The 26460-nt window shown below is 31.9% G+C and overlaps 1 protein-coding gene across 5 annotated transcripts in view; it reads right to left on the reverse strand.

Annotated features, from left to right (window-relative positions):
- Positions 1-26460, reverse strand: part of PTPRK (protein tyrosine phosphatase receptor type K) — a 734435-nt gene that overhangs the window by 297531 nt on the left and 410444 nt on the right. For all 5 annotated transcript variants that reach the window (XM_007484536.3, XM_056818748.1, XM_007484539.3 and 2 more), the window contains exon 7: positions 6760-7053. In XM_007484536.3, coding sequence (XP_007484598.1) covers positions 6760-7053 — 294 coding nt within the window. The remainder of the gene's footprint in view (positions 1-6759; positions 7054-26460) is intronic.

Raw genomic sequence — 26460 nt, forward strand, 5'->3', positions numbered from 1 at the left:
TATGTTTCCAGGAAAATAAATCACTTTTACCTCCAAGGTATGAGCTGAAGTGGAATGCAAGGATAAGTGGATTCATTCCCATGAGATATAGAATTATAACTATTTTAAAGAAAACTCTGGAATATGGTATTAATACTTATAACATGATTTTAAGATATTTGAAAAAAATTCTGAGTGTTTAGGAAGAAGAACTTAATAGAAAAAATGTTGTTAATATTTTGGGCTGTTTGTTTTTTTCTTGGGATTTTTACTATTCCAAATGCTTAAAATTTGCTACCTATATCTGTGAAATATGACTTTAATTGTCTTCATCCCTTAGTTCTCATAAAAGACCTAAGGTAAGTCACTTAACCTACATGAAACTCAGTTTCTCTTCTGAATAAGACATAATATCTACTCACTAATCCTCAGGTTGCATAGTCAGGGTTGGGTGACATCATGCATGAAATGATGAGCAGGATAGATTCAGAAAACCAAAGTTTGGAAGAACTGAAGCAAAGTCAAGAAAACAGAATCAGGAGAACATTATACAAAGTAACAGCAATACTACAACAATGATCAACTGTGAAAGACTTAGTTACTCTGATTAAGTCAATTATTCAAGAAAATCTTAAAGATGTTATCCACCTCCAGAGAAAGAATCACTAAATTCTGAGTACAAAATGAATTGCACTTTTTGTACATTGCTTATGTTTCCAATTTTTTTATTGGGGGGGGCGGGGGGGGGAGAATCTCTTTTCTTTGCAGCCTAGCTAATATGAAAATGTTTTCCATGACTTCACACATGTAATCCAAATCATATTGAAATTTTTATTTAATCAGTCAATATAGACTATTTTCCCTTGGTTACAAGTCATGTTCTTTCCCTCCCCTCCTCCCACCCTCTCCTATAGCTGACAAACAATTTCACTGGGTTTTACATGTGTCCTCACACAATATTTTAAAAATGATTGTTAAAAGTGTTAAACGTAATTGATAAATATTCAACAAAGTGAACAAAATTTTTTTTGAAAACAAGGAATTATTATTTAGAAGCAGAATTTTCATAAATTTTCATAAATTTCATAAAGAATCTCTATAAAAAATCTGACCATCTAGTCAGGCAATTGAACCAAAAATACAGCCAACAATACATCCAAGATTTTAGTTGTTCCATCTTTCATCTATCATTGGTTAATAATGAAGTTAAGCATTAATAAATAAGCTTGTCATTATATAGCCTTATAACACTGGGAAATTCTTTTGGTTCTATCCAGCCTTACTTTCCTAAGTTTTATAAGGCTGGCATGGTAGGTGACCTCTACAATGCCAACTTTAAAATTTATTTGCCTTTTAAGACCAAAAGAAACTAATTAAATTTTGTTCTGGTTTCTATGACCATGCAAATTACCTTGTTAATTCTTAAGTATATTTTGATCTGTCACAAAATATTTCACTCTTTTATGTCAAATTCAATTGGTAAACTAAGTTATCCAGCATGCACAATTTTAACCAATTAATTTTTTTTTACCAATTCAGTCCATGAAGAAAAAGATAAAATCCATAGTGACCTGAAATATCCTTTTATTTAAACTTTTTTATGCATGATAATTTCATGTATATTTCTTACACCAAGACAGTAATCAACAAATTGGGTAATGGTGCCCTTATAAATCCTCACTCTAATTACATAAAAAGAGTAAGAATTTATGTTGAGTAAGCAGAAAAGAATGCTGATTACCTAAGTAATCACTAGGAAATAGTTTTGGGTTTGTTTTTTTTTTAAAGTAAATTACCGTTGAATATTGGTATTTATTTAAAAAGCTTTCATTATTAATGAACTTAAATGAAGAAATAAATTTGCTTATCTATCAAAATGTATATTTCCCAATTTAAAAATATTACTAGATAAAATCATATAGATACTGTAATAAAGGGTGGAAATTGGGGAAGATTTGTAATAAAGGAAAGGATAATCTTCCCCCTTCTAAGACTGCCTTCAGCTTTGCTCTGCTGGGTTCTGAGAAGTATCTATTTTAAGAGATTATGGTGGTAATCTCTCGTCCTTCTTATATGAAGTCAGGCCTAACTCACTTTTTGTCTCTGGAATCTCAGAACATAAAATAGTGCTTCACACAGAATAGGAATTTAATATATGCTTATTAATTGATTAATCCAAAAGACAGAGTCAGTAGCTAGATTTCCATTGGATAAATGATAGACTTGTATAAACTTGAATGAGTTTGAAACCTGACCACTAATTTCCAAGATGTGTGAACCAGAACAAATCACAGCCTTTCAATGTCTCAGTTTTCCTTTATGTTAAATAGGAATGAAGATACATCTGACTCCTGAAATGACACATTTAAAATGTTCAAAAACCTTAAAAGTTCTAGAGAAATGCTAGCTATTATTATTTCCTAGATGTCCAGATTCAGACACCTAGATTTACATTTAAATACCTAGATTGCATGTTTATTGTGAGAAAAATTCTTTATACACTACATAAAAAATTGTATAAAAAGTTATTGATATAACAAAATACGTTCTAAATGATACTCTCATTAATCTAAATATCTGCACCAGACTCCTTACCTTTAAACTTAAAACTCAGCAAATGGCTCTACTTAAGTAAAAATAACAAATACAGATTAGAAAATTAAAAAAAAACTTATCTAAATGTAGACATTTAGCATATTTGAAAGGGTTACTTTCATTTTCATGCCATGAAACAACATACCAATAAAATGTGACATAAATAAAAAGCAGTAAAAAAAATCAATACAGTATTATTCTGAAATGTCAAGACATTTGTATATTTGAAAACAACTATATATATAAATTATTTGTACTTTCTTCCTCAAAATAAATGTTTATTCCTAGAATAAAACACCTCATCACTTTTTATATTCCTATTCTTACCAAACATTATACGACACATACTCTAAATTTTATATTTATATGTAAATTGAAAAAGGATTGTCATCTTTATAATAAAGCACAGGTAGCATTATATACAATTTAATTTACTGTCACTATCAGACATTATACAAATGGCCAATTGTAACCGATTTCATAGTTGAACCAAAAAGTTCATTAACATGAATAAAATTGTGGCAAATGCATATTAAGCAAGAATTACTGGAAAGAAAGAATGAGTGCCCATCTGTAACTAAACTGCCATTTAAAATAGAAAAATGATGCCACCTCACTTTGGATGAAAGCAAGGATAATAGAACTAAGTAGAAAGAAAAGGAAGATTTTGGGAATAGAAGAGAAACGCAATTGCTGTAATACCTAGACAGCATATACTGATACAATTTTTATAGTTACACTGTACCTTTACTGGTTCTGAATATAGAAAGAATACTTCTGCATTTAATCTAAACCTATTTTCTCAAGAAGAAAACAACCCTTAACCTTGCTCTGCTCCAGCCCCTTGAAGTTCATCTTTGCACTTCAGGAGATAACTTAATGTACAATTGTACTTCAATAGAGTTAATTTTATTCATTTAATCAAACATTTATTAACTTTTTATTCTATGCAGAATGCATATGCTACATATGAGATTCAAAAAATTTGCTAGATGTGGACATCATGAGGGAGACAGCATGGAAGAGTAGAAAACATACTGCACACAGTTATATAACTTAAGTTTGAATGAAAGTTTTATAATTTATTATCTTTGTTGACCTTGGATGAATCTCAAACACTTTGATGCTCAATTTCCTCATCCATAAAATGAGGGAGTAGTCAAGAATGCACTCTGAGGCCATTTTCAGCTTTAAATTTCTGATTTTAAAATTTCCTGCCTTTCCCACATTTTTGTCTTCTTCCAAATGTTGATTACAAAGTAGCACTGCACACCTTTTATCCTATATCTCCTTTTATCTATGACCTCTAAATAAGTGAATCCAAACTATGCTATAGCTTTATCTATCTTTTCTAGCCCTGTCCTTTCTCCTATTCTTTAGACACACATTCCCAGTGTCCTGTGAGAAACCTAAGGCAATATCTTGAGCTCTACTTTTTGAAACATATTCAACTTTTCCCTCCCTGCAAAATCTGCTCATCCTCATTCTTACTCTGTTTCTCTCATTTCTCTCATCTCCCCCAGCACTCATGATGAAACTCAGAATAATTTCTGATGACTTCTCTCTCCAATCAACCAATTCCCATGGATGATCTCTCTGTAATAATGCTCACATTCATTCTGTCTCTACAATTTCTACTATTATCCATCTGAGTTGAGGTTTTATTTTCACTGGTTTTCCAGGCTGCTAACTGGTTCCTCTGGAATCTATCCTAAGCACCTAAGGTCATATCTATATTCTAGTAAAAACATTCATTATCTTGCTTAGTTTATCATAGAAGATGAAAAAAAATCTACAACCAGAATTTATGACATCAACAATTTGACTCCAACCTACCTTTTGAGCTTTATTAACAATTTTAACCTACAATGATTTTCTCAACACCACATCTCTACTAGTAATAGTGAACTTTAAACATAGAATTTCCACTCATGGTAGCAGTTTAAATCACTTGCGTCTTAACCATCTTTCACATACTTCCATAAAGTCTACCTTGTTCCACACTTTCCCTTCAAGCTTTAACGAATCTCCCTCATCTGATCTAAAAATACTTTGTACTTTTTTATGATCAGCCAATTTTATTTTCTATATTGTTTATCTTTAAATACATCTTATTATCCCTTCTAAATAGAAAGAGGAATGGCCCATAATTGCATTTCCTTTTCTAGCAAAAAGCACTGTCTATTTGTCACAGATTTTTTTCTTGAATGAATGGATATCAAGTTTACAAAGTATAATGCCTTATTATAAACAAAATACACAGTACTTATTTTTATGACAGCAATAAATTTGAATTTTAGAAGAGAAAATGAATGATATATGAATTGACAATCAACTTTGAATATTACACTATCTCTAAAATTCTACTTGAGGGAATAGTACTCACTTGATTCTTTCTAGACATCTTTGACCATATGATATATGTAAAGATTATTATAGTATCCTGAAAAATATATTAACAGGAGCCTATCACTAAGAAGAAAGGAAAATCTAAAATGATCACTTCCTATTAATAGAAGTCTTTTCCAATATTTACTATAGTAACTGCCTAGCAACTGACTGATGAGTGGCAAGTTATCTGCAAATTAAATCCCTTGAATTTTCATTCCTGATCATTTTGTAATTTAACTGATGGCTGGTGACCTCAAGAAGTTACATTCGATAGATCAAAATAGCATTAGCTGTATAAAAACTAAGTCATTCATTACTATATGACATTGGCTGGCAATGAAATAAGTTTATGTCACACACATGACACATGAGTACCTAGCCTACTTCAGAATCTGAAAGTCTAAATGCTTTCTGAGAGTTAAAAAGCACCTTTACATATAGAAAGATTTGCAAAGGCAGCAAAAAAAATTTGCAGTAGGAAATAGTAAGCATAACAATTTATTTTAAAATATCAAATACTAACAATTATGGGCACTTTTCAAAATAATAAATAAAATAACATCAAAGTTTTATTCAATCTCCTATTAAAACTAAAATGATTAAATTATATAAAAAATAGATTTGTAATGGAACTGTGCAATTAAGCAATATTTTAACCTGACATTGGATGTCTTAGAAATTTTGCTTTGACAATCTAGGAATTGGAACTTTTATTTTAAATTTTAAATGAGCAAAGGTTTCAAAATGACACTAAACAATTTTTTTTTGGTGAGATAATTAAACCTGTGGCTTTTTTATTCTATATCAAACACATGCCAAGGGATTAAATCTGTCTTTTAATGCTAACAACTACTATTCTTTCAGACATAAGAATCTCTGCTGTCACTATTCATTTCTCCTTCTCTTCCTCAGAATCGCTTCTCTTTTTCTGCTTCTCTTTCTTCTTTTCCCAATTAAGTTTTCCTTTTGTGTTTCTCTATTCTCCATTTTCAAGCTTATTTCAGTATAAATTGATATTGCACTTATAACTATCTGGAGAGAAAATAATCTACTTTGCACCATGGGATACTAAAGTTTTGTGCCAATCAGGAATGATCAACAACAGTTTGTTAAAGAGGATTATCTTCAGAGCTTTGGTTCCATTGTAGCTCTTTTATTATACAATATGAAATATGGATTTGACATGAGCAACCTGTTTTTAGGCAAAAAAATCTCCAAGAAGGGTAAAGATTCAGTATTTGGTTGAATAACCCACAAGTTCTCCATTGATGGCACATGAACTTGTACCTGTCAGAAAGTCTGAATATGATATGCAGGGGTACCTAAATTCCCAATGAGAAGTCTTGCTAACTATGTGAATCAACAATGCACAAATAGAAAAATCAAAAATAGATGATTAATGTAATAAAAATAGATGTGCTATAAAACAACTAAGGTAAGTTGCTTGTGCATATTGTTTGGGTTTGGAGAGATGTCACCCCTCCTGAAATCATGTTATATGGATTAAATGAATCCACTCTAATAAAGAAAGACCTTAATGACAAACATTTTTTCAAAAAGAAAGAAATCTTTTGGAAAGCTAATATAACCAAAACCTTAAATTTGCTGACTTATTAATCCCAGACTTTACTTGAAATGAAAAAGTATAGAAGGTTTTTATGTCATTATAAATTATATCCCTTTAGATATTGCTAAAATCAGAAGTGAGAATGAAAGAAAAAAGTGAACTTCATTAGATTTGATAAAATGACTGCCTCAATATTAGCATAAAGAATAATAGCAATTCAATCTTACCAGCACATTTAGTTCTGGTGATAAGTGGTGGTCCTGGCAGTCCTGTGCCACCTTCTCCAGGCCTTGTGAGTAGAACACGGATCTCATATTCAGTATCAGGGTCCAGATGCCATAGTTTATAGGTGGGTGCATTGACAGCATGAGTTTCTGTCCAAGATCCTGATGTCATTCGATACTCCACTTCTTTCAAGATAATGGGTCCATCACCAATAATGGAATTAGCATTAAGTTGAATCAACAAATATGTAGGCCCAACACCAAGTAGCTGGGGAGGAGCTATTGGCCGAGGTGGTTCTAAAAGAAATGTATATGCAAAATAATTAGATAAAACTAAATAATATGTAGTACAATCATGAAATACTCAAAAACCTCTCACCACTCACTATAGGACTTATATGAGTGAAAGATAATAAAGTAGAAAAATAAATAAAATAAAAGATAATGAACTATAGTTACCAATTATAAATGGAATATTTTATTAGATCAAAACCATTCTTCTTTATAGGAAATAAACATTGAGAGTTTGTGACTACAGAAAGCAAAATAGAGAAAATATTTTGAAATTAATAACTCTGATGAATAATAAATCATCATGGTAAAATCTCATTATTTAGAAATGGGAACATGTAGTAATAATAACAATGATAACAGTTCTCTTAATACAAGTAAAACCTCATAATCTGCTATACTGGAAAACTCTCAATGTTGCCCAATTGATAGCAAGAAGAAATAATTAGTATACTATGGCCAGGCAGGCTTTTACTGAAGCTCTGATTCTGTATCTTTTTTATGTAAGACCCATTTTCAAAAAGGGTATTACATCTTTCCTTTTTCTTTCACTCATACTACAAAGACTCCAACATGATAAATTGCAGCTTTTTATGAAGTTCTAATCTTGTTCAGGGACTGTTCTAAAGCACAGCCTTAAGAATTCTTCTTCTAACACAACAATGAATTTGAGTTCATATTGTCACATGGTAATAATTATCCAAATTTCCAGTTAAACTGAATGGAAAATTAGGACTGTATCTCTACTGTCAACATAGTAGGTATAATTACATAAGTATAAATGTAGCATCATTTACTGCATATTTTATAAAAATTTTTTGGTTTTTTGTTTATTTTACAGTTTTAAAGCACTTTCATTAGGGAGGTGTGGATGTGCTCAAGTTTTGATACATAATATTAAAAGGAGCTGTGTAGGGACATGAAAGCAGAAGGAAAAGAATTGCAAATTTCTTTCTAGACTAACATTACATAATATATATTTCAAGAAACAATCTGTACTTTACTAATGAAATGAGTTCCTCCTACATGCAAAGTTTGTTTTCATACCAGATGCTTCATATATTGACTAATTTAAGTTAACTAGGAATCAATTCTAAATTCATAGCACACTAAAGCTCTTATCACCTAACAAAGAAACTACAATTACAGCTCAGAATCAACTCAAAGACATCAGTCACAATCACTGTGATTGAAAAAAATAATTTTTCAAGTAATAAACAATTAACGTTTATTATTTTAAAAGATCCCCTGTAAGGGATCTCAGATTTCACCTATCTAAATTTTACTCCTTGTCACCCCAAACATAAAAGCCAACAAAAGCCTAAAACATCTCCTAAAACTGAGAAGCCAATGATTTCTATATTTTAAGTTCTTGGAATAAATGTTTGAAGTAAAAAAAGGAGACAGTCATTGGATGGGAAGATCTCAGTTTTACTAGAAGGGACATTAAAGTCTCTTCAGCCAAAAGGCATTCATTTAGTTCATGTACTGCACCAGAAATACTAAGAATCTATTTCCTGCATTTGACAAATGAAGAAACTAAGGCACAGGGAAGCCAATCTCTAGTGGTGTTCTATTATGACAATAACCATTAAATATACATTTGTTAATTCATTGAGATCCTTTGCTGAATTAATTCTTTCTGAAGATAATTGCCTTGATGAACACACCACCTGAATGCACATTTTAAGTTGTCACCTGAACTTTAAGAGAAAACCAAAAATCAGAGAAAAAGCTTCAAATCTGAACTATGGCAATTTAAAGTGCTGCTAAAAATCTTATACTCTGATGAACAACATGATTATAACGAGTAAAACTTAGCATTAATGAGACTAATATACCACTGCATATTAAATTTTTTATGTTGGAGGTAAAGAGTAGTCATATATTAGCATATGTATTTTGTTTTTAGACCCTGGAGGACAAGGAATCTTATTTATAAAATCTCTATTCATTACAATAAATTATGCATGCATTTTAATCAGTTAGCAAATGAACAAGTAATTGTTCTGCAGCATTATTAATATTCTTCATAACAAAATACATTATCAGACCCAGAGATTTGTTGTTACCCAAATCCCAGCAGTATACTTGGTATAAACTAAAGTACAACATCATAACCTTTTCTGATGTTAACCAAATAACTTTCATTTAATGACTGAAAATTATTATATAACCAAGTATATAATAAAATTCCTAATTATAATTTTAAACTGTATTATTTGCTTTGAAATTTCAAATTATTAAAATATAACAAAGTAAAAATATTATATCTAATATTATATCAATTTAATCTAATAATATAATCTAATAATTATATCTAATCTAATTATTTACATTTCAATTTTTTTACCACTACAAATTTCATTTCACATCTGCAAATATAAATGAATTACCACATGAAAAAGCAGAGATAGAAGTCTCAAAGTAAAAAAGATGTCATAGAACGAGCCAGGAATATATTTTAGAATGCCTATGATCCCAGTTTCCCTACCCCCAAACGACTGTTTGATCACCATAATAAATTCTCTCCTTCTTCATCTAATATCAAAAGTTATCATTCATGTTAAAGTGTAAATACAAAATCTTTCCATGGGACCTTAGGAAAAGGCATTCACAAATTAATGCTAGTATTGTATGAGAAATATCAACTCATACTATTAATTCACAGAATAGGTATGTAGTACAGTGGTGAGAGAGTTGGGATTACTATCAAGATGACTTGAGTTAATATCCATACTCTGACTATTAATGGTTGTGTCACTTAACAATTATTTGAAATTTAATAAGACTGACAAACTCAATCAACCTTTGTATTCTTACACATAATTCTACTCTAAAATAGTGATAATAATAGTTAATATTATTATTTCAAAGGTTTGTTAATAGGATTACATTGGGTAATATTTCTAAAGTGCTTTGTACAGTCTGGCACTTAGAGTGCATTCAAAAAATACTTTTACTCTTTTCTCCATCTTACTTCCTCTCACCGAAATACTAAACAAAAATTCCATTTATCCCCAGTTCCTAAGAAATTAATTCCTTTGAATTCATTTCAAACTCATTAAGTACCTACTAGATACAGAATACCATGGTAGATTTGGGAAAAAATATAAATACAGGTAGCCTGAAACATAATTCCCATGGAGCTCATGTTGAGAAGGGGATATTTTAAGGAGTAATGAAAATATACACAAATCAGTATAATAGGAATTTGATTTAATAAGTATATAAGACAAATTTGGTATTTCAAGGTCCGGGGAGGAAAGAACACTTATTTATTTAATTACTCAAGAAGGATGTTTGGAAGACGTTTTCCTAGTGAGCTATAACTTAAAAGATGGCCACATACAAAGAAAAAACAGACCTGTTTTGTTGGAATATAAAATATGTGGAAGGTAGTAAGGTAACTAAATTTGTAAAGTTAAAAATGTGCCATGTTGAGGAGAGCCTTGAATACTAAACTGTACTTAAATGTTATTTCTTAGGTACTTAGGATGTTCCTGAAAGATTCTGAGAAGAGGAGTAAAGTGACTAGATCTGTGAATAAGGAAAATCAATGTGGTAACAATGTGAAGATTTAACTGGAGAGGTCAAAACTAGAAAGTATTAAGTTCTTTTGGAAAACTACTACAATAAACTAATTGCATACCAATGAAGTTCTGTTCTAGGGTATCCAACTAGAGAAGAGAACCAAAAAGAGAAGATGATCTGGTGGTGGTAGTCAGTTGTTTTTCAATCATATCCAAATCTTAATTCAGAGAAACTGGAGTGGTTTCCATTTCTTTCTCTGGTTCATTTAATGGAGAAGAAAACTGTGGCAAATAGAGTTAAATGACTTGCTTAGGGTCATACTGCTGCTAGTAATTGGCTGAGGCTAAAATTTATATAGAGGAAGGTGAATCTTCCTAAATACAGACATGGTACTCTATCTACTATGATACCTAGCTGTTCCTTATTAGGTATAATTAATAGTATTTGAATACTTGGAATGATTATATAAAGGTCTATAATAAGCCATTAAGTAAGTATTTGGTGGGTGGTGAATAATTATTTTTAACAATTATTCCTTATTTGATCAAATAAAATAATGAACAAAAATGATATGAACTGAAAAAAATGCAGTTTTATATCAGCATAATTATTATTCTAAATGTTCATTAGAGTTTAAGTCAACAGTTCATACATATAGTAAAAAGAAATGAAAATAAATAAGATGATAAAAATATTACTCATATGAACTGTAGATGTTAATACAATGAGATCATTTTTCAGTTACATAATCCTAATAATCAACAACGCATTTTAGATTTTATTTGTTTTATAGAGACAATTAACTAGATCTAAAATGGAATCTGATGATAAAGTTCATTTCAATTGTGGTCATTAAATAGCATTTACATTCTATTTCTGTTGTCATTGTTACTGCTGTGATTTATTTTTCTTACCAACCAAGTTGTAGTCATTTCATAAGGTTTACATGGGTGTTATTTGAAATTCTGTATCAATTCATTGAAATATCCCCATGCCAAAACTCATTCTTCATAGTGTTATTTAGTAACACACAGATTTTTTATCACACTCATGTACCTTAATTTATTTGGCAATTCCCAAACCAAAAAGTATCTACTTTTTGTAACTACAAAATGTAGCTATAAATATTTCAGTTTATATTGGACCTGTTTTTCGATCTTTGATCATTTTAGGGGATATGTGTAGCAGTACTAGTTCAGCATCAATGGATAGAGGCATTTTAATCACTTTCTTAATATCATTCTGAATTGATTCATCAAATATTTAGATTAGACCAATTTTTAATTGACAAAAAGTTCTTAAGATAATGAAAATATAGTTTAGAGTAGCACAAAATTAGTATTATCCCCATCCACACATTAATTGCATGTCATTGAAATAATCTCTCATGAAAGACTATTTTATTACCTTCCCACCCCCCAAAACAAATAAATAAACAAACAAAACCCCCTAAAAAACAAACAAATAAACAAAAAAAACCCTTCTCTTGTCCAAGGTTAGGTTTAGTTTATATATGCCTTTCTTCAATATGACTCAGAACTAAACACAATAATTCAGATATGAACTGATAAGTACAGAATACAGTGGGAATAACATATTCTTTGATTAATCATAATACTTATATTAACAGTTCTGGATGTTAATTATGGCAGATACAACTTGCTTTTGGCTCACTTAATTATTTTAATTGCAGTAGATCTATAGGTTCTTTTTTATGACCTTCTGTTTAGCAGGTCTCCCTCAAACTGTTTCATGTAGATTTTTTTCATTCTAAGTTTGTACATTTCACTGATTTTTGGGTACAAATTTACTGACCTAATATTCCAATTTTTAAAAAATGCTTTTTTAGTTCTTTTTTCACTCATAATTTTTCATCAAGCAATTAATAAAGTATGTAAATCTGGGAAGACAAGCTATGGAAACAAGGTTGCAATAGATGGAAAACACAACACAGGCATTCTAAAGGATACAGTGGAATGCAGAGGACTACAGAATAACATTAATGAATAAAAGAACATTATTTGAATCTCAAATATTGCTATTAATGAAAACAAGAACTTAATTTGCATCTAAAATATTAATATTATTGCAAATTTGAATATTTTGCATCTATATGTCTTTTTGTTGATTTTTTGCCTTTAATATACCTATGGAAAATAAAATTAAAATAAATGCATTATCATTTATATAATTTATAGTGAGACAATATAAAGTCAGGCAAAGACGATCACTGGGTGTTCTTGGCCTAGATATTTTTAAACACTGTATATAACGTGTTCCCAAGAAATGTTAAAGAAATCAAAATTGAAACATTTATTCTCTGACCTCAGAAGGTATATCACTGGGGGCAGGTAGTTGGCTCAGTGGATTATTGAGACCAATGCAGATAATTTAGCTTCTGACATTGAGCACTGAGTATGATTGGGTCAAGCAATATTCTAAGATGCAAGAGATGTAGATTATGGTAAAATTTTTAAAATATCTCATTCCAGGTTCACATGATACTCATATTTCAGTTAAAGAATGAAACATAAAGTCAGCACAGAAATATAGGACAGGAGACAGTTAATGGGGCTCAGTGGGTTGAGAGCCAGGCAGGGCTAGACGTGGGAGATGCTAGGTTCAAATTAGGTCTCAGCCACATCCTAGTTTATTGACCCTGGGTGAGTCACTTAACCCTAGTTGTCTGTCCCTTATTGCTCTTCTGCATTGAAAACAATACATAGTTTTAGTTCTAAGATGTAAAGTAATGATTTTTAAAAAAAGAAATTTAAAGCAAACATGAAGATAAAAGAAATTATTAAGATATTTTTACTGATATTTTAAATTTATGTAACAATTTACAAGTATAAATATTCTAAAGATGTGGATTGATGAGTTTCAGAAAAGTTGTTAATTAAATTGAACAGATCTAGGAAGTATCAAAATTACATCCAAACCCAGATCCTAGCCAGTAAAATGAAAATAAGCAACACACAAACACACACACGTGCGTGCGTGCACATACACACAGAGCTACAAATAATCAAGCCCTTAGTTAAGTAAAATTTATATCATCTCAATTTCTATCAATATGTTCAATCAAACTTGGTTTTGTTATTATTCCCAATGGAGAGAGTAGAGTTCATTTTTCACTCTTCTCTACACTCTTTCATCTTCTCCAAAATTGATTCATTTACCTTTCCATTTTCTGTCAAAAGAATGACTTGAAATAAAGTTTAGCTTCAGTAGTTTACTACAACCATAAACAGAGAGCCGAACAACACTGTACTATAGTTTTCACTCAGGGCAGTTTAAACTACCTTTCTAGCACTGGCACTCCAAAAAGGAGATACTATTTAGAAAAGAGGAGTGGAGTATTTTGTCTTTTTAAAAATTGTGGCTGAAATTGTTTTCAAAACTAAGAGATAGCCCCTTGCATTTTGAATCTTGTAGCTAATGGTCCCTTCTGACATTGATACACAGCACCTACGAAATGATACTATTTAATTAAAGGAGTTAGTTGACTGGAACAAAAGAACACTTTCTAAGCAATTGCTTAGTGACCAAGTGGCATCAAATGATTTATCCAGCTCATATAAAAAAGTCATATCTGCAAACCTAGCAATAATTCTTAATGGTATTTTATTACCATCAGTGATTAAGAATATGTGTACTACACATTTATGATTGATGGACAAACACATGGTTACATATGTTTCATATTCTTGATGAAAAGTATTTTTGTGTTGCATTTTAAATGTTGTCAGTAGTAGTGTTCAATTCTTCGTGACTCCAATTTTTAAAAAAAATTTATTTAATTGATTAAGAGGGTTTTTCCATAGTTACATGATTCATATTCTTTTCCTCCCCTCCTCACACACCTCTCTCGTAGCCAACAAATAGCTCCACTAGGTTTTGCATGTGTCATTGATCCAAATCGATTTACATATTATTGATATTTGCATCAGGGTGATCGTTTTAAGAGTCTACATCCCGAATCATATACCCAGTGACTTGTGATCAAGCAGTTGTTTTTCTTCTGTGTTTCTATTCCCATAGTTCTTCCTCTGGATGTGGATAGTGTTCTTTCTCATAAGTTCCTCAGAATTTTCCTGGATCATTGCATTGTTGCTAGTACAGCAGTCCATTACATTGGATTGTACCACAGTGTATCAGTCTCTGTGCATAATGTTCTCCTGGTTCTGTTCCTTTAGCACTTTGCATCAATTCCTGGAGGCCGTTCCAGTTCACGTGGAATTTCTCCAGTTTGTTATTCCTTTGAGCACCAAAGTATTCCATCACCAGCATATACCACAATTTGTTTAGCGATTTCCAAATGAAATTTTCTTCACAAAGATACTAGAATGGTTTGCCACATCCTTTTCTAGTTCATTTACTGATGAGGAAAATGAGACCAACAAGCTTAAATGACTTCCCCAGGGTCACATTGCCAATAATTATCTGAGGCCTTATTTGAACTCAGATATTCATGACGCCATGCCTGTGGAATCCACAGTGGACATTTAAGAAAAGAACAATGAGAAGAAAGTTGTATGGAACATTGAACTTCTTTGTAACATGGCACTTTACTAGCCAAAGTAACGAAATACGAAAGACTTATTTCAGCTATTTCCAACTCAGAATTTGGAACTTCATATGATGTGACTTATCATGCCAATTATTAACCTTCATTTGGAAACCTAGACATGATAACTTTTTCATAAAGAGGCAGTAGAGCACATCATATCATTTTTACTCAAAAAGGCAATAAAATAAACAAGATTAGTTCACTATTTGAGGAACATTTGAAAAAGATGAAATTCTCTGAAATCCAAATTCAGTATCTCAGTAAACAATTAGACATAAAATGTTCCCTTTGACCAAAAATAACAGTTTCCAGCTAACCCAGCATTTATATAATAAATTGATTCAAGGAACAACAAATTTCTCAGAATGATCCATGACTTTACATAATCCTACATGAGTATCATATAGTACAAAACTGCGACCTCCATAAAGAATAATTAATGAGAGTCATGGTACTGCTGTGAATGAATCAGGAGTTAATGGAGATAGATAACTTGATGCATGAAAATTCTCATGCCAACTTTATCAGTGCTTGAAATATTTATATGTGTTAAGGAAAAATATCTATTGAACTCACTTATGATAACTAGTCATAAAAGCGATGAGAAAAAGTGGATAAAGGAAGAGGTATCAATCCTACTATTCTTGTGGGGTTTTCCTCCCATTATGCTAAAGGTAAAATTTTGATCAATATTTGTTTTTTTAACCCAAACATTTTGTTTTAGAAGCAATACTAAGTATAGCTTTTGATGCAAAAGAGGGGTAAGGGCTAGACAACAGGGGTTAAGTGACTTGCCATGGTTACACAGCTAGGGTGTGTCGGAGGTCATATTTGAGTCTAGCACTACTTTTCTCAGGCCACCTAGCTGTTCCCAATTATTTCAAATAGATAATAAAATAAGGTTGCAAAAAAAGAAAATGATTTAGATTAGTTGACATTATATGTCATGACACTTTTCAGGACCTAAAACATTTCAACCTCATTAAAAAATTAGTTATACATTTACATATAAAAGTAGATACAATCAGTTCTGCTTTAACATGTGTTTAGAAAAATATGGACTTGTTCCAATGCAATATATTAGGTAACACTTTGAGCCTAACTAGAATTTGGAATTTGTTTCTGCATAATTTCTTCTGTGTGATACAGCCATAGAATTCAGAAAACTATATCAAATTACAATAACTCACAATCTGCAACTCTTCAGAAAACCACTTCTACATGCAAGCTTCAGGACTTTATCAAGGTAAACTGCCATATATATTGTATGTTTTCTGGTTACAGAATGATCTCTTAAGACAAAGTGAGCTGGTCTGTATCCCCAACCTATTCCCACTTCCATTATGGCCCTGAATAGCCTGTTCCAACGTATTCAAGCAGCCTGGGGAACAAGTTGAAGACATCATTATTTATTGGAGTATTTAGGTTAAAAAAAGGTGAAACTATTATTTTATTAGGTGCCTGTTTTTTGTCACTGATAAAATTTTGGGCACTGCTTAAGCCCCTAGCCACATTTTCCCCATAAGCTCTGTCGTGGTTTTTTTTTTGGGGGGGAGGGTTGAAAGATATTCTATAAAGGTGCTTTAGGGGAATACATACATCAAATTATAGAAGAAATGCCTTATTTCATTTTAGAAATAAAGTAAGTCATTTGTAGTAATCTTACTGATACTCTAATGATCTTATATTAATATTAAAAAGGTTAGATGGAAGGTAAATCCAGTAACAGAATAGGTCATTGTTTTGCTACTCAAGTATAAAAATGCCTGAAACAAAAACCATCATGCCAAAAAATATCAACAAACAACAATAACAGCAATTAGAGCAAGCATTTATATATTGTACTTGAAGGTTTTCACAGAGATTCACAAATGTTATATCATTCTGTCCTCACATCTTGGGAAGGTAAATCTCAACACCCTTTTACACATTTGGAAAGATAGATAGAGGTTAAGTGACTTGTTCAGAGCCACAAAGCTGGTGAAGTGGCTGAATAAGGATATGATCTAATATATTCCTGACTCCAAATCTAGCACTCTATTCCCAGTGCCTTCTAGCTTCCTTTTTTAATTTAAATGAAGAATTTTTAAGATTGAGGTGAAAAATTCAAGCGAATGTTTTATATCACAGTGGAATGACTTTCTTTAGTTCAAATAAATCATTGTCATAGCCACCTTTTTTTTCTGTTTTCATAGTATTTCATAATAGTGTAACAAAGATGTACCTATTACAAATATTTAAGGTAAATCTACAACTTTCTTTAAATTACCTATGGGCAGCCGGACAGCCTGCATAATTTATATATTTCTTACACTTAAATAAGTTCATCAGTAATGTCAGCAAATATCCAAGATTCTTACCCCACCTTCTAAAATTATTCAAGATACACAACATGCCAGAATACACATACACACACACACACACACACACACACACACACACACACACACACACACACCTTTCTGCTAAATAAGGAGAGCAGTAATCTGAACCTATTATTCACAATGTACTTTCTTTTCCACTATTAATAACAATTATTAAAAAGTTGGCTCTACCTTTATATATGACTACCTTTTTTATTAAAAATGAGGTACTTCTGAAATTTTTATGAATAATCTTTGTTTATACCCTGTTAAGACAATATGGTATAACATGCTCTGTGGTGCTTCTCCTATTCATCTTGAAGATAATTACAAAAAAAACTGATTTCCCTAATGCAAAAAACTCTCCTAAATACTAACAAGGACCACCCACACACATTTTCATTAGCCTACCCATTTTCTTGAGTTAATCTGGCACTATAATATTGAAATACTTATTTTGAAAAAAACAACAAAGCTGTAAGAGAGATTATATAATTGTCAGCAATTATAAAACAAATTTCTTCAATTAGTAAAGGAAAATAGAGTGAGTCATTCCATTAAGTGACTATCATAATTTATATGGGACTAACGGGGTCTGGCAAACTTTTATCTTTTGGATGGAAATTACCATGAGAGATCTTGATTTGGACGGATTATTTTGAAACACAAGTCCCCGAGGAAAAAAATAAGTAGAAGATTTACAAAAACAGCACACATAGGAAATATGGTACAGGATAAACTCCTTAGTGGATCACCTAATACTCTCCACAGTGTATATAACCCAGAAAATTGGTTTTGCCATTGTCAATTGACTTAGTTAAGCATCAAGATGAGCAGAAATGATATTATGAAAGCTTGCCAACCTTCCTGATGATTAAGCAATCCCAATACTCAATTCAACTAAAATTCATTGTATGAAAGATTTATGGAAGAATTATGTCTTAAGAGGTCATTTGGTCAACCCCCTAATTTATCACAGATCCAGAGAGGGTTAGTGACTTGACCAATACCACACAGCCAAGTAATAGAGATAGGATGTGAAATTAAGGCCTTGGATTTTGCAAAGCAAGTGTGTTTTTTCTATTTCCTCCAAATCTCAGACTGTATCTTTTCCCCAAACAACACAAGCTGATTAAGTATGCTTATGCTAACTGAAAAAAAGGATAAAAAACAATAATTATTCTTAACATAGTTCTATTCTCTGATTATTTCTGAATTTCGTAAAACATAGTAATCCAACTGAAGTATTTAAGGAGAACTTTCACAAATATGTTTTCTTTCATATTGCTCCTGCAACATATTCTATCAAAAGTGGAGTCACACTTTCCCTATGGAAATCTGCTGTGAGGGTGAGAACAGAATGGGAATTTACATGCTATTGCTCAATCCCTATATCTCACTTGTCTTTTCCATTCTTTATCCCACCATTGTACCATCTCAATGATTTGTCATCTCATCTTTTAAAGCAAAACTTAAATGTCTATTTTGTTAAACCTTGTGATTCTCCTAATTGGTGATGATCTTTTCTCTTCAGACCTAATAAAGCAGGCTACATTCTCTAATGCACTTATCAGAGTATTTTGTATTATTATTAGTACTTGATGTTAGGAAATTCACTCATTTTCAAATAAAATCTATGTAACCATCACTCCCAGTTCTAGAATATAAAGCCCAGAAAAGGTGAGGCCTTGAAGATTATCTGATATCTAGTACTTATCTATGGCTTCTGGACACCTGAAATTTAACATACTCCTCCATTTATAGTTGATATTTTATGCATATTTGCCTAATTGAATGTAATGGAAGGATATATAATTTCTATTTTATCTTTGGAATTTAGGAGGGAAAAAGTCAAGTATCTTTCTTGGGCTTATATAAAAATAAACAAACTGCTTTAAATGGGAGCATTGGATGTCCATTGAAATGGTTTTAGAACTAATCATTATTGGATTTTTTTTCCCTACAGCTTGGACCATCAATAAAACATGTGTTCGCATACCTTAGAAGTTGTCAGGCAATAATAAAAGAGTATACTTCTAACCAATTGATTTAGTTATTGACATTTTTCAACAAATGCTGATTTTCTTCTAACTTGGCATCTCTTGCCAATGTCTATATTACAACATATTACTGATAAAAAAATTTTCATGTTCCTTGCATGTTTAACTGCATTTCTAATCTATATTCACTTAAGATTTTCACGAGATTGCTTACTATCATTATTCCTACTTTATGACTGGTGTGACAAATAGTAAAGTAAAGCAACTCATCACTGTGAATATAACTAGCAAAAACAAATATGTCTCAAAAATTGACTTACAGTTAATATGAATGGTTGCTTAAAAGAAAACATCATTAACCTGCTGTTTCAGAAAAGGCATTTGTGGGGCTAAGTGGATAGAGTGTTAAACATAGAAGTCAGAAAGACTCATCTCAAGTCTCAGAAATGTACTAGCTGTGTAAATCTGGGTAAGTCATTCAGTACTGTTTGCTTCAGTTTTCTCCTCTGTAAATTGAGCTAGATAAGGTTATGGCCAACTACTCTATTAACTTTGCATGGAAAAACAAATGAAATAATGGAGAGTCAGATATAACTGAAAAATGACTGAACAATCAACACTTACATAATGTGGAGAAAGTCACCATGAGTATAAAATATAAGTATTTCCTACCATACTAAAGTTAGATAAAAAGCTCCTAAGGAAAACATTAATAGACTTTGAACAAAAAACAACTGTCATGAGTATCCAATCTTCTATCTGCTTATCTTTTTAGGTCCTTCAATGAGTAAATTCAAATTAGGGAGAATATATATTAACTTAGTTTAGGTTATTATGTATGAATTATATATTAACAGTGAGGATAGGCCACTAAGAACTTAACTATCATTTTAAGTCAATAAATATTTTAGTCTCTATAAAGAAATATTGAACTGGATGCTAGGAAAAATAAAAATGTTTGATATGACACAACACTGTCCTTATATAATATACAGTCTAGTAGAAGATTATGAAACAAAGAAAAACAACCAAAATAAAAAATGTTTTATTTATCCATTAATAAACTATCTAAAAAAAAAACAAATTTATGTCCCAAACTATGGTAACTACTCAGGATACAGAAAAAGAAAAAAGACTGATCTTCATAGTGATTATATTCTAAATGGAAAGATTATGAGTTCAAATGAAATGTGTACACAATAAAAAAAATCAATAACATAAAAAAATAAAATTAGAAACTAAGGGAATACTAAGCTCCTGGAGAATAGCTCAGCAAATTTTAGAATATGATGTAATATTACTGTAGCATGAGAAATCATGAAATGGACAGTTTGCAGAGGAGACAGAAAAACCTTTTTGAAGTGATGAGGGTTGAAACCATTTACGTTTTGCATGAAGACATGAAGGACTTAAAATGTACAGAGTGAGATACATTTTGGGTGTGGATAATTAGGAAATTTATTCTTCTGAAGTATACATATGAAATGAGGATTTTATTTTCCTTTTTAAATTGTTTAATGGTGAAAGCAAGGAGAATAAAAGATAATAAATACTTACATAAGTAAACCTTGAAAAATCAATACATACAAACTAAATATAAGGAATAGTGGGGTAACAAAAATAAGTACTTGGGGTAGGATCTAAGAAAAATATTTTTTTAATAAATGGTAACTCGGAATGAATTTTAAAGAAAACAATGGATTTTAAAGTATAAAAGAAAATGAAGAAGTAGTACATTATTTAAAAAGGGGGGCAAGATAACAGCATAATTGAAACACTGACAAAATTACAAAAAAAGATCTCAGGACAGAATTGACCTTCAACTTGGCAGTCAAGGAAAGTTTCATAGAGGAATAGGATAAAAAGTAATTCAATAGGTAAAAAAAGCTGTGGTCTTGGGAAACAGTTGGGCACATGCAGGATAAAGAAAATCATCTCATTTTGCTTGATCTTGATCTTTGCTTGACTACAGAGAAAGGTGCTGTGGTGCAATTAAACGAGACACAAAGTTAGCAAATATAAGTACAAGTCATTACTCAAATCTAATCATTTTGAGCTATGTGATCCTAGGTAAGCCACAAGTTTGCAGAGTTTTTGCTTCCTTGTTGACAAAATATAGAATAATTATTTTTGGAATATCTTCATCACAGAACTGTTGTAAAGTGGTTTGTAAACTGCTACTTCTATGGATGCTATTATCATTATTATGTGGAGAAAGGAAATATGGAAAAATAGTAGAACTATGACATATTATCAGGGTGTGGAGAGCCATGAATGAGTTTCATACCAATTTGGAATTTTGCTAAGTAGACAAAATCTAAGCTTTAAAGATTAACACAGGAGTGACATGACAAGGCACCTGCATAAACTAGAAATTTGGCAATGGTAGGAATAAAGATATATTACACGGTTTCTAGAATACAAAAAATGGATTATAATACAGGCTAAGACTAGAGTAATTGCAGTGGGAAAAGAAATGGAGAGAAATATGACATAGAGGCACTGTATTAACTAAATGGATACTATCTCAATTTGTATGCACTTCTGAGAAGTTTGGATACTGGAAAAAATAGTGGTTTATAATGTTTTATTAAAGTTATTATTATGAAAGAGATATCATTATTACCTATAAGCAAAATAATAGTATAACTAGATATGCCCACAAACATTTCTTTGGTGAGGAAACCTTATGCTTAAAAAGTTTATTCTATTTAAAATATAATTTAACGAGAAAAATTATTTCTAAAAATGTTATTGGGAAAATTCAAAACACATTTCTTGAGGACTAATATGCAAATAACGTTCTCTCTTTCACACACACACGGTAAATGGCAAGTTTTAAAAAGCAGGATGCCTCTTGAGGTAACTAAAAGCACTAGTCTTTTATGTTTCTTTTTCCAGGATATACCAAATGGAAGAAAGCATATTTCATAAATACTATGAGGACTTCTGGGTAAGCATGGTGGCCAGCTAAACATGGCTTACTCACTTTCACCAACATACACCAACAAGGATCACATCAGCACATGAAAAAGTGTTCTAAATCTCTTATAATCAGAAAGATGCAAACCAAAACAACTCTGAGGTATCACCTCAAAACTAGCAGGTTTGCTAACATGACAGAAAGTAATGAATGTAGGAGGAAATGTGGCAAAGTTGGGACATTAATGCATTGCTGGTGGAGTTGTGAATTGATCCAACCATTCTGGAGGGCAATTTGGAACTATGCCCAAAGGGCGATAAAAGACTGTCTGCCCTTTGATCCAGCCATAGCACTGCTGGGTTTGTACCCAAAAGAGATAATAAGGAAAAAGACTTGGGCAAGAATATTCATAGCTGTGCTCTTTGTGGTGGCAAAAAATTGGAAAATGAGGAGATATCCTTCAATTGGGGAATGGTTGAACAAATTGTGGTATATGTTGGTGATGGAATACTATTGTACTAAAAGGAATAATAAAGTAGAGGAATTCCATGGAGACTGGAACAACCTCCAGGAAGTGATGTAGAGTGAAAGGAGCAGAACCAGGAGAACATTGTACACAAAGACTGAAACACTGTGGTACAATAGAATGTAATGGACTTCTCCACTAGTGTCAATGTCCCTGAACAATCTGCAGGGATCTATGAGAAAAAAACACTATCCACAAGCAGAGGACAAACTGTGGGAGTGAAAACACCAAGGAAAGGCAACTGCTTGACTACAGGGGTTGAGGGAATATGATTGAGGAGAGACTCTAAATGAATACCTTAATGCAAATACGAACAACATGGAAATGGGTTCGGATCAAGGACACGTGTGATACCCAGTGGAATTGCTCGTTGGCTATGGGAGAGGTGGTGGGAGGGGAGGGAAGAAAAGAAAATGATCATTGTTTCCAATGAATAATGTTTGAAAATGACCAAATAAAATAATGTTTAAATCAGCAAAAAAAAAAGACTATATGATAGTATGCCAATTGGATTAAAATGAAATGCAGCATATGTGTGCATTTGACATGATGCTATGTGGCCCGATGCCTTCCTTTTGACAACTGAGAAAACCAAGGCTCTGAAAGGTCAAATTTGTTCAAGGTCACATGAGTAATGAATTCATGATTGAACCCAGGAATGCTAACTTGTATTCTACTCCTTCTTGGATAGCTAGATTGCATTTGTGAAACAATGTTATTATTTTTATGACCTAAGCATGTTTCATGCCACAAAGGTCTATCTGTATACAATAATTATTTTTCAGTAATTTTTTTTCTAAAATTCCATATTATGTAATACTGGTCATCAAAGAATTAAGTAGAAAATCATCAAAGTAAAATGGTGAGATAAATGATCAAAGTAGCCAGGCTACTTATTTTGCAAAAAAGGAAATGGGAAGGTATAATAGATTAAAGGATATTATCATAGAAGTAACAGGCAAGAAAGATTAGCTAGTTATGGGGTGAGGAATAACCAATATATATTGCATGTGTTTCTTTAATATCTTTGGAATAATAAGAGACAATGAAGTAGAGAAATAGGACGTTGAATAACCACTGCACCCATATTCAGAAGCAAACTTAATGAGAAAATATGATCTTTAATCAGCTGGTGGGAAACCACTGTATCTTTAGAGGATATACAAAGCCAGAGTTTTTATTAAATTGAGTATGTACATTAGTATATGTTTTTATTTCATACTAGATGATGACCATAGGGTAAGGAAGGGCAGTGAGAATATAGGAGGGAGAGAGAGAGAGAGGGAGAAAGAGAGAGGGAGAGAGAGAGAGAGAGACAGAGAGAGAGAGGCAGAGAGAGAGAGAGAGAGAGATGAGAGAGAGAGGGAGAGAGAAGGGAGAGAGACAGAGAGAGAGAGAGAGAGAGAGAGAGAGAGAGAGAGAGAGAGAGAGAGAGAGAGAGAGAGAGAGAGAGAGAACCATGGTTTAGGGGTAGTTTTAGCATGAAAAGGGAAAATGATTCATTTGAAATGACTGATCTGTGTGAAGTACCTAGGATTCTTTCTGTACAAGAAGAAACTGAAAAAAAGAGCAGAAAATTCTCACATAAAAGGAGGACAGTAAGATAGCATTCATGGCAATGCTTCTTAATAAAACTTAAAACAGACACAAACCTACATATAGGTATACATAGATATGCTATGAAGAGATACATGAATATGTTTGTTTCTATTTAAATATATATTTGTCTACGTGTGTGTGTGTGTGTGTGTGTTGTTCAGTTATATCTTTCTATTATTCTATTTGCAATTTCCTTCATAAAGACACAGGAGTAGTTTGCCATTTCCTTCACCAGCTTATTTTACCAATAAGGAACTGAGACAGAGTTAAATGACTTGTCTAGAACCACACAGCTGTAAAATGTCTAAGGCCAGATCTGAAGTTATAAAAAAGATTTTTCCCGATTCTAAGGCAAGGCTGTATCAGCTTCTCATCCTAACTGCTCATATGTGTATTTACATATACATATTTATACACCAGAGATATGTACACATATGTATATGACTAAAATATATAAAGACATATGTGTATTTGTCTATCTGAAAACACACTTGAATATGAATATGAAGCCAAGAATGGGTAATGGAAACAAAGAACAAGAGTATCAGCCTGATGTAAGTTTAAGGTAAAGATTTCCCTGAGAGCATAAAGGGAAATAAGTGATGTTGATAAGTGACACCACCTATAAATATTCAAGAAGGTAATAATCTATAGCTTAACTGAAGCATTTCTACGGAATCTTTTGGAAATTATTTTCTCCCAATGTCAAAAAAATTCAATAAAAAGAAACATTTTTTTGAGAACAAAAGGTACTTCATGCTTATTTGTATATTTGAAACCAGAATAAAATGTATGGTTCAAATTACTTCTATTGAAAAAGCTTTTATTAAAGGTTTTCTATAAATAAAATATTATGCTAACCACTGGAGATAGGAGCAAAAATTAAATAGTCCTTAGTCCCAAGGATCTTATATTCCAGAGGAGAGAGTCAAAAGAAGGATTTAACATATGTAGAGATAAGGATGTTCTTTTTAAATGGGAACCATGTTTTTTTGTTTTTTTTTGTTTTTCATTTTTTTTAATCCCTTAACTTCAGGCTTGGAGTCAATACTATGTATTGGCTTCAAGGCAGAAGAGTGGTAAGGGCTAGGCAATGGGGGTCAAGTGACTTTCCCAGGGTCACACAGCTGGGAAGTGTCTGAGGTCAGATTTGAACCTAGGACCTCCCATCTCTAGGCCTAACTCTCAATCCACTGAGCTACCCAGCTGCCCCCATATTTTTATTTTTATAGGAGATTCTTAATGAGGAAATTCATTATCAATTCATGCCTACAATCTACAATTTCATAGTCTTAGAGGGTTGCCATGGACATTGAATAGATTGCCCAGGCTCACACAACTGGAGGATAACTTGAATCCAAAACTGAACTCAGAAAATGATTCTATAGCCACTAAAGCAGGTGGCATCTCATAGAGAAGTATAATAAAAGGAAATTGTATTAGAGAGTCACGTAGTACAAGAGTGAGGGAGCATCAAGAAGTAAGGATTATCATGTAATACTCAGTGGAATTGTGCGTTGGCTATGGGAGGGGTTTTGGAGAGGGGAGGAAGGAATAGAAAATGATTTTTGTAACCAAGAAATAATGTTTGAAATTGACCAAATTAAAAAAAAATAATAATGTTAATAAAAAAAGAAGTAGGGATTATCAATGAACAGAAATTGGCCTTGCACAAAGTAAGCCTGAATTTAACCTTAAAGGGAGATGAAGCTCCTGAAAACTGACTGAGAAGAAAATATATATAAGGAATGGAAGTATGAACTGTCTGAACATGCAGGAGAAAAGATGAGCTATTAAGTTTGTGTAACAGCTCCTAATTCATCCTGGTGGGAATGGAAAGTCCATGAAAGGGAATATTGGTGAATAAAGTTAGTAAAGTTGATGAAAATGAAATGACA

Source organism: Monodelphis domestica, chromosome 2 (assembly GCF_027887165.1).
Source record: "Monodelphis domestica isolate mMonDom1 chromosome 2, mMonDom1.pri, whole genome shotgun sequence".
Taxonomy (NCBI): Eukaryota; Metazoa; Chordata; class Mammalia; order Didelphimorphia; family Didelphidae; genus Monodelphis; species Monodelphis domestica.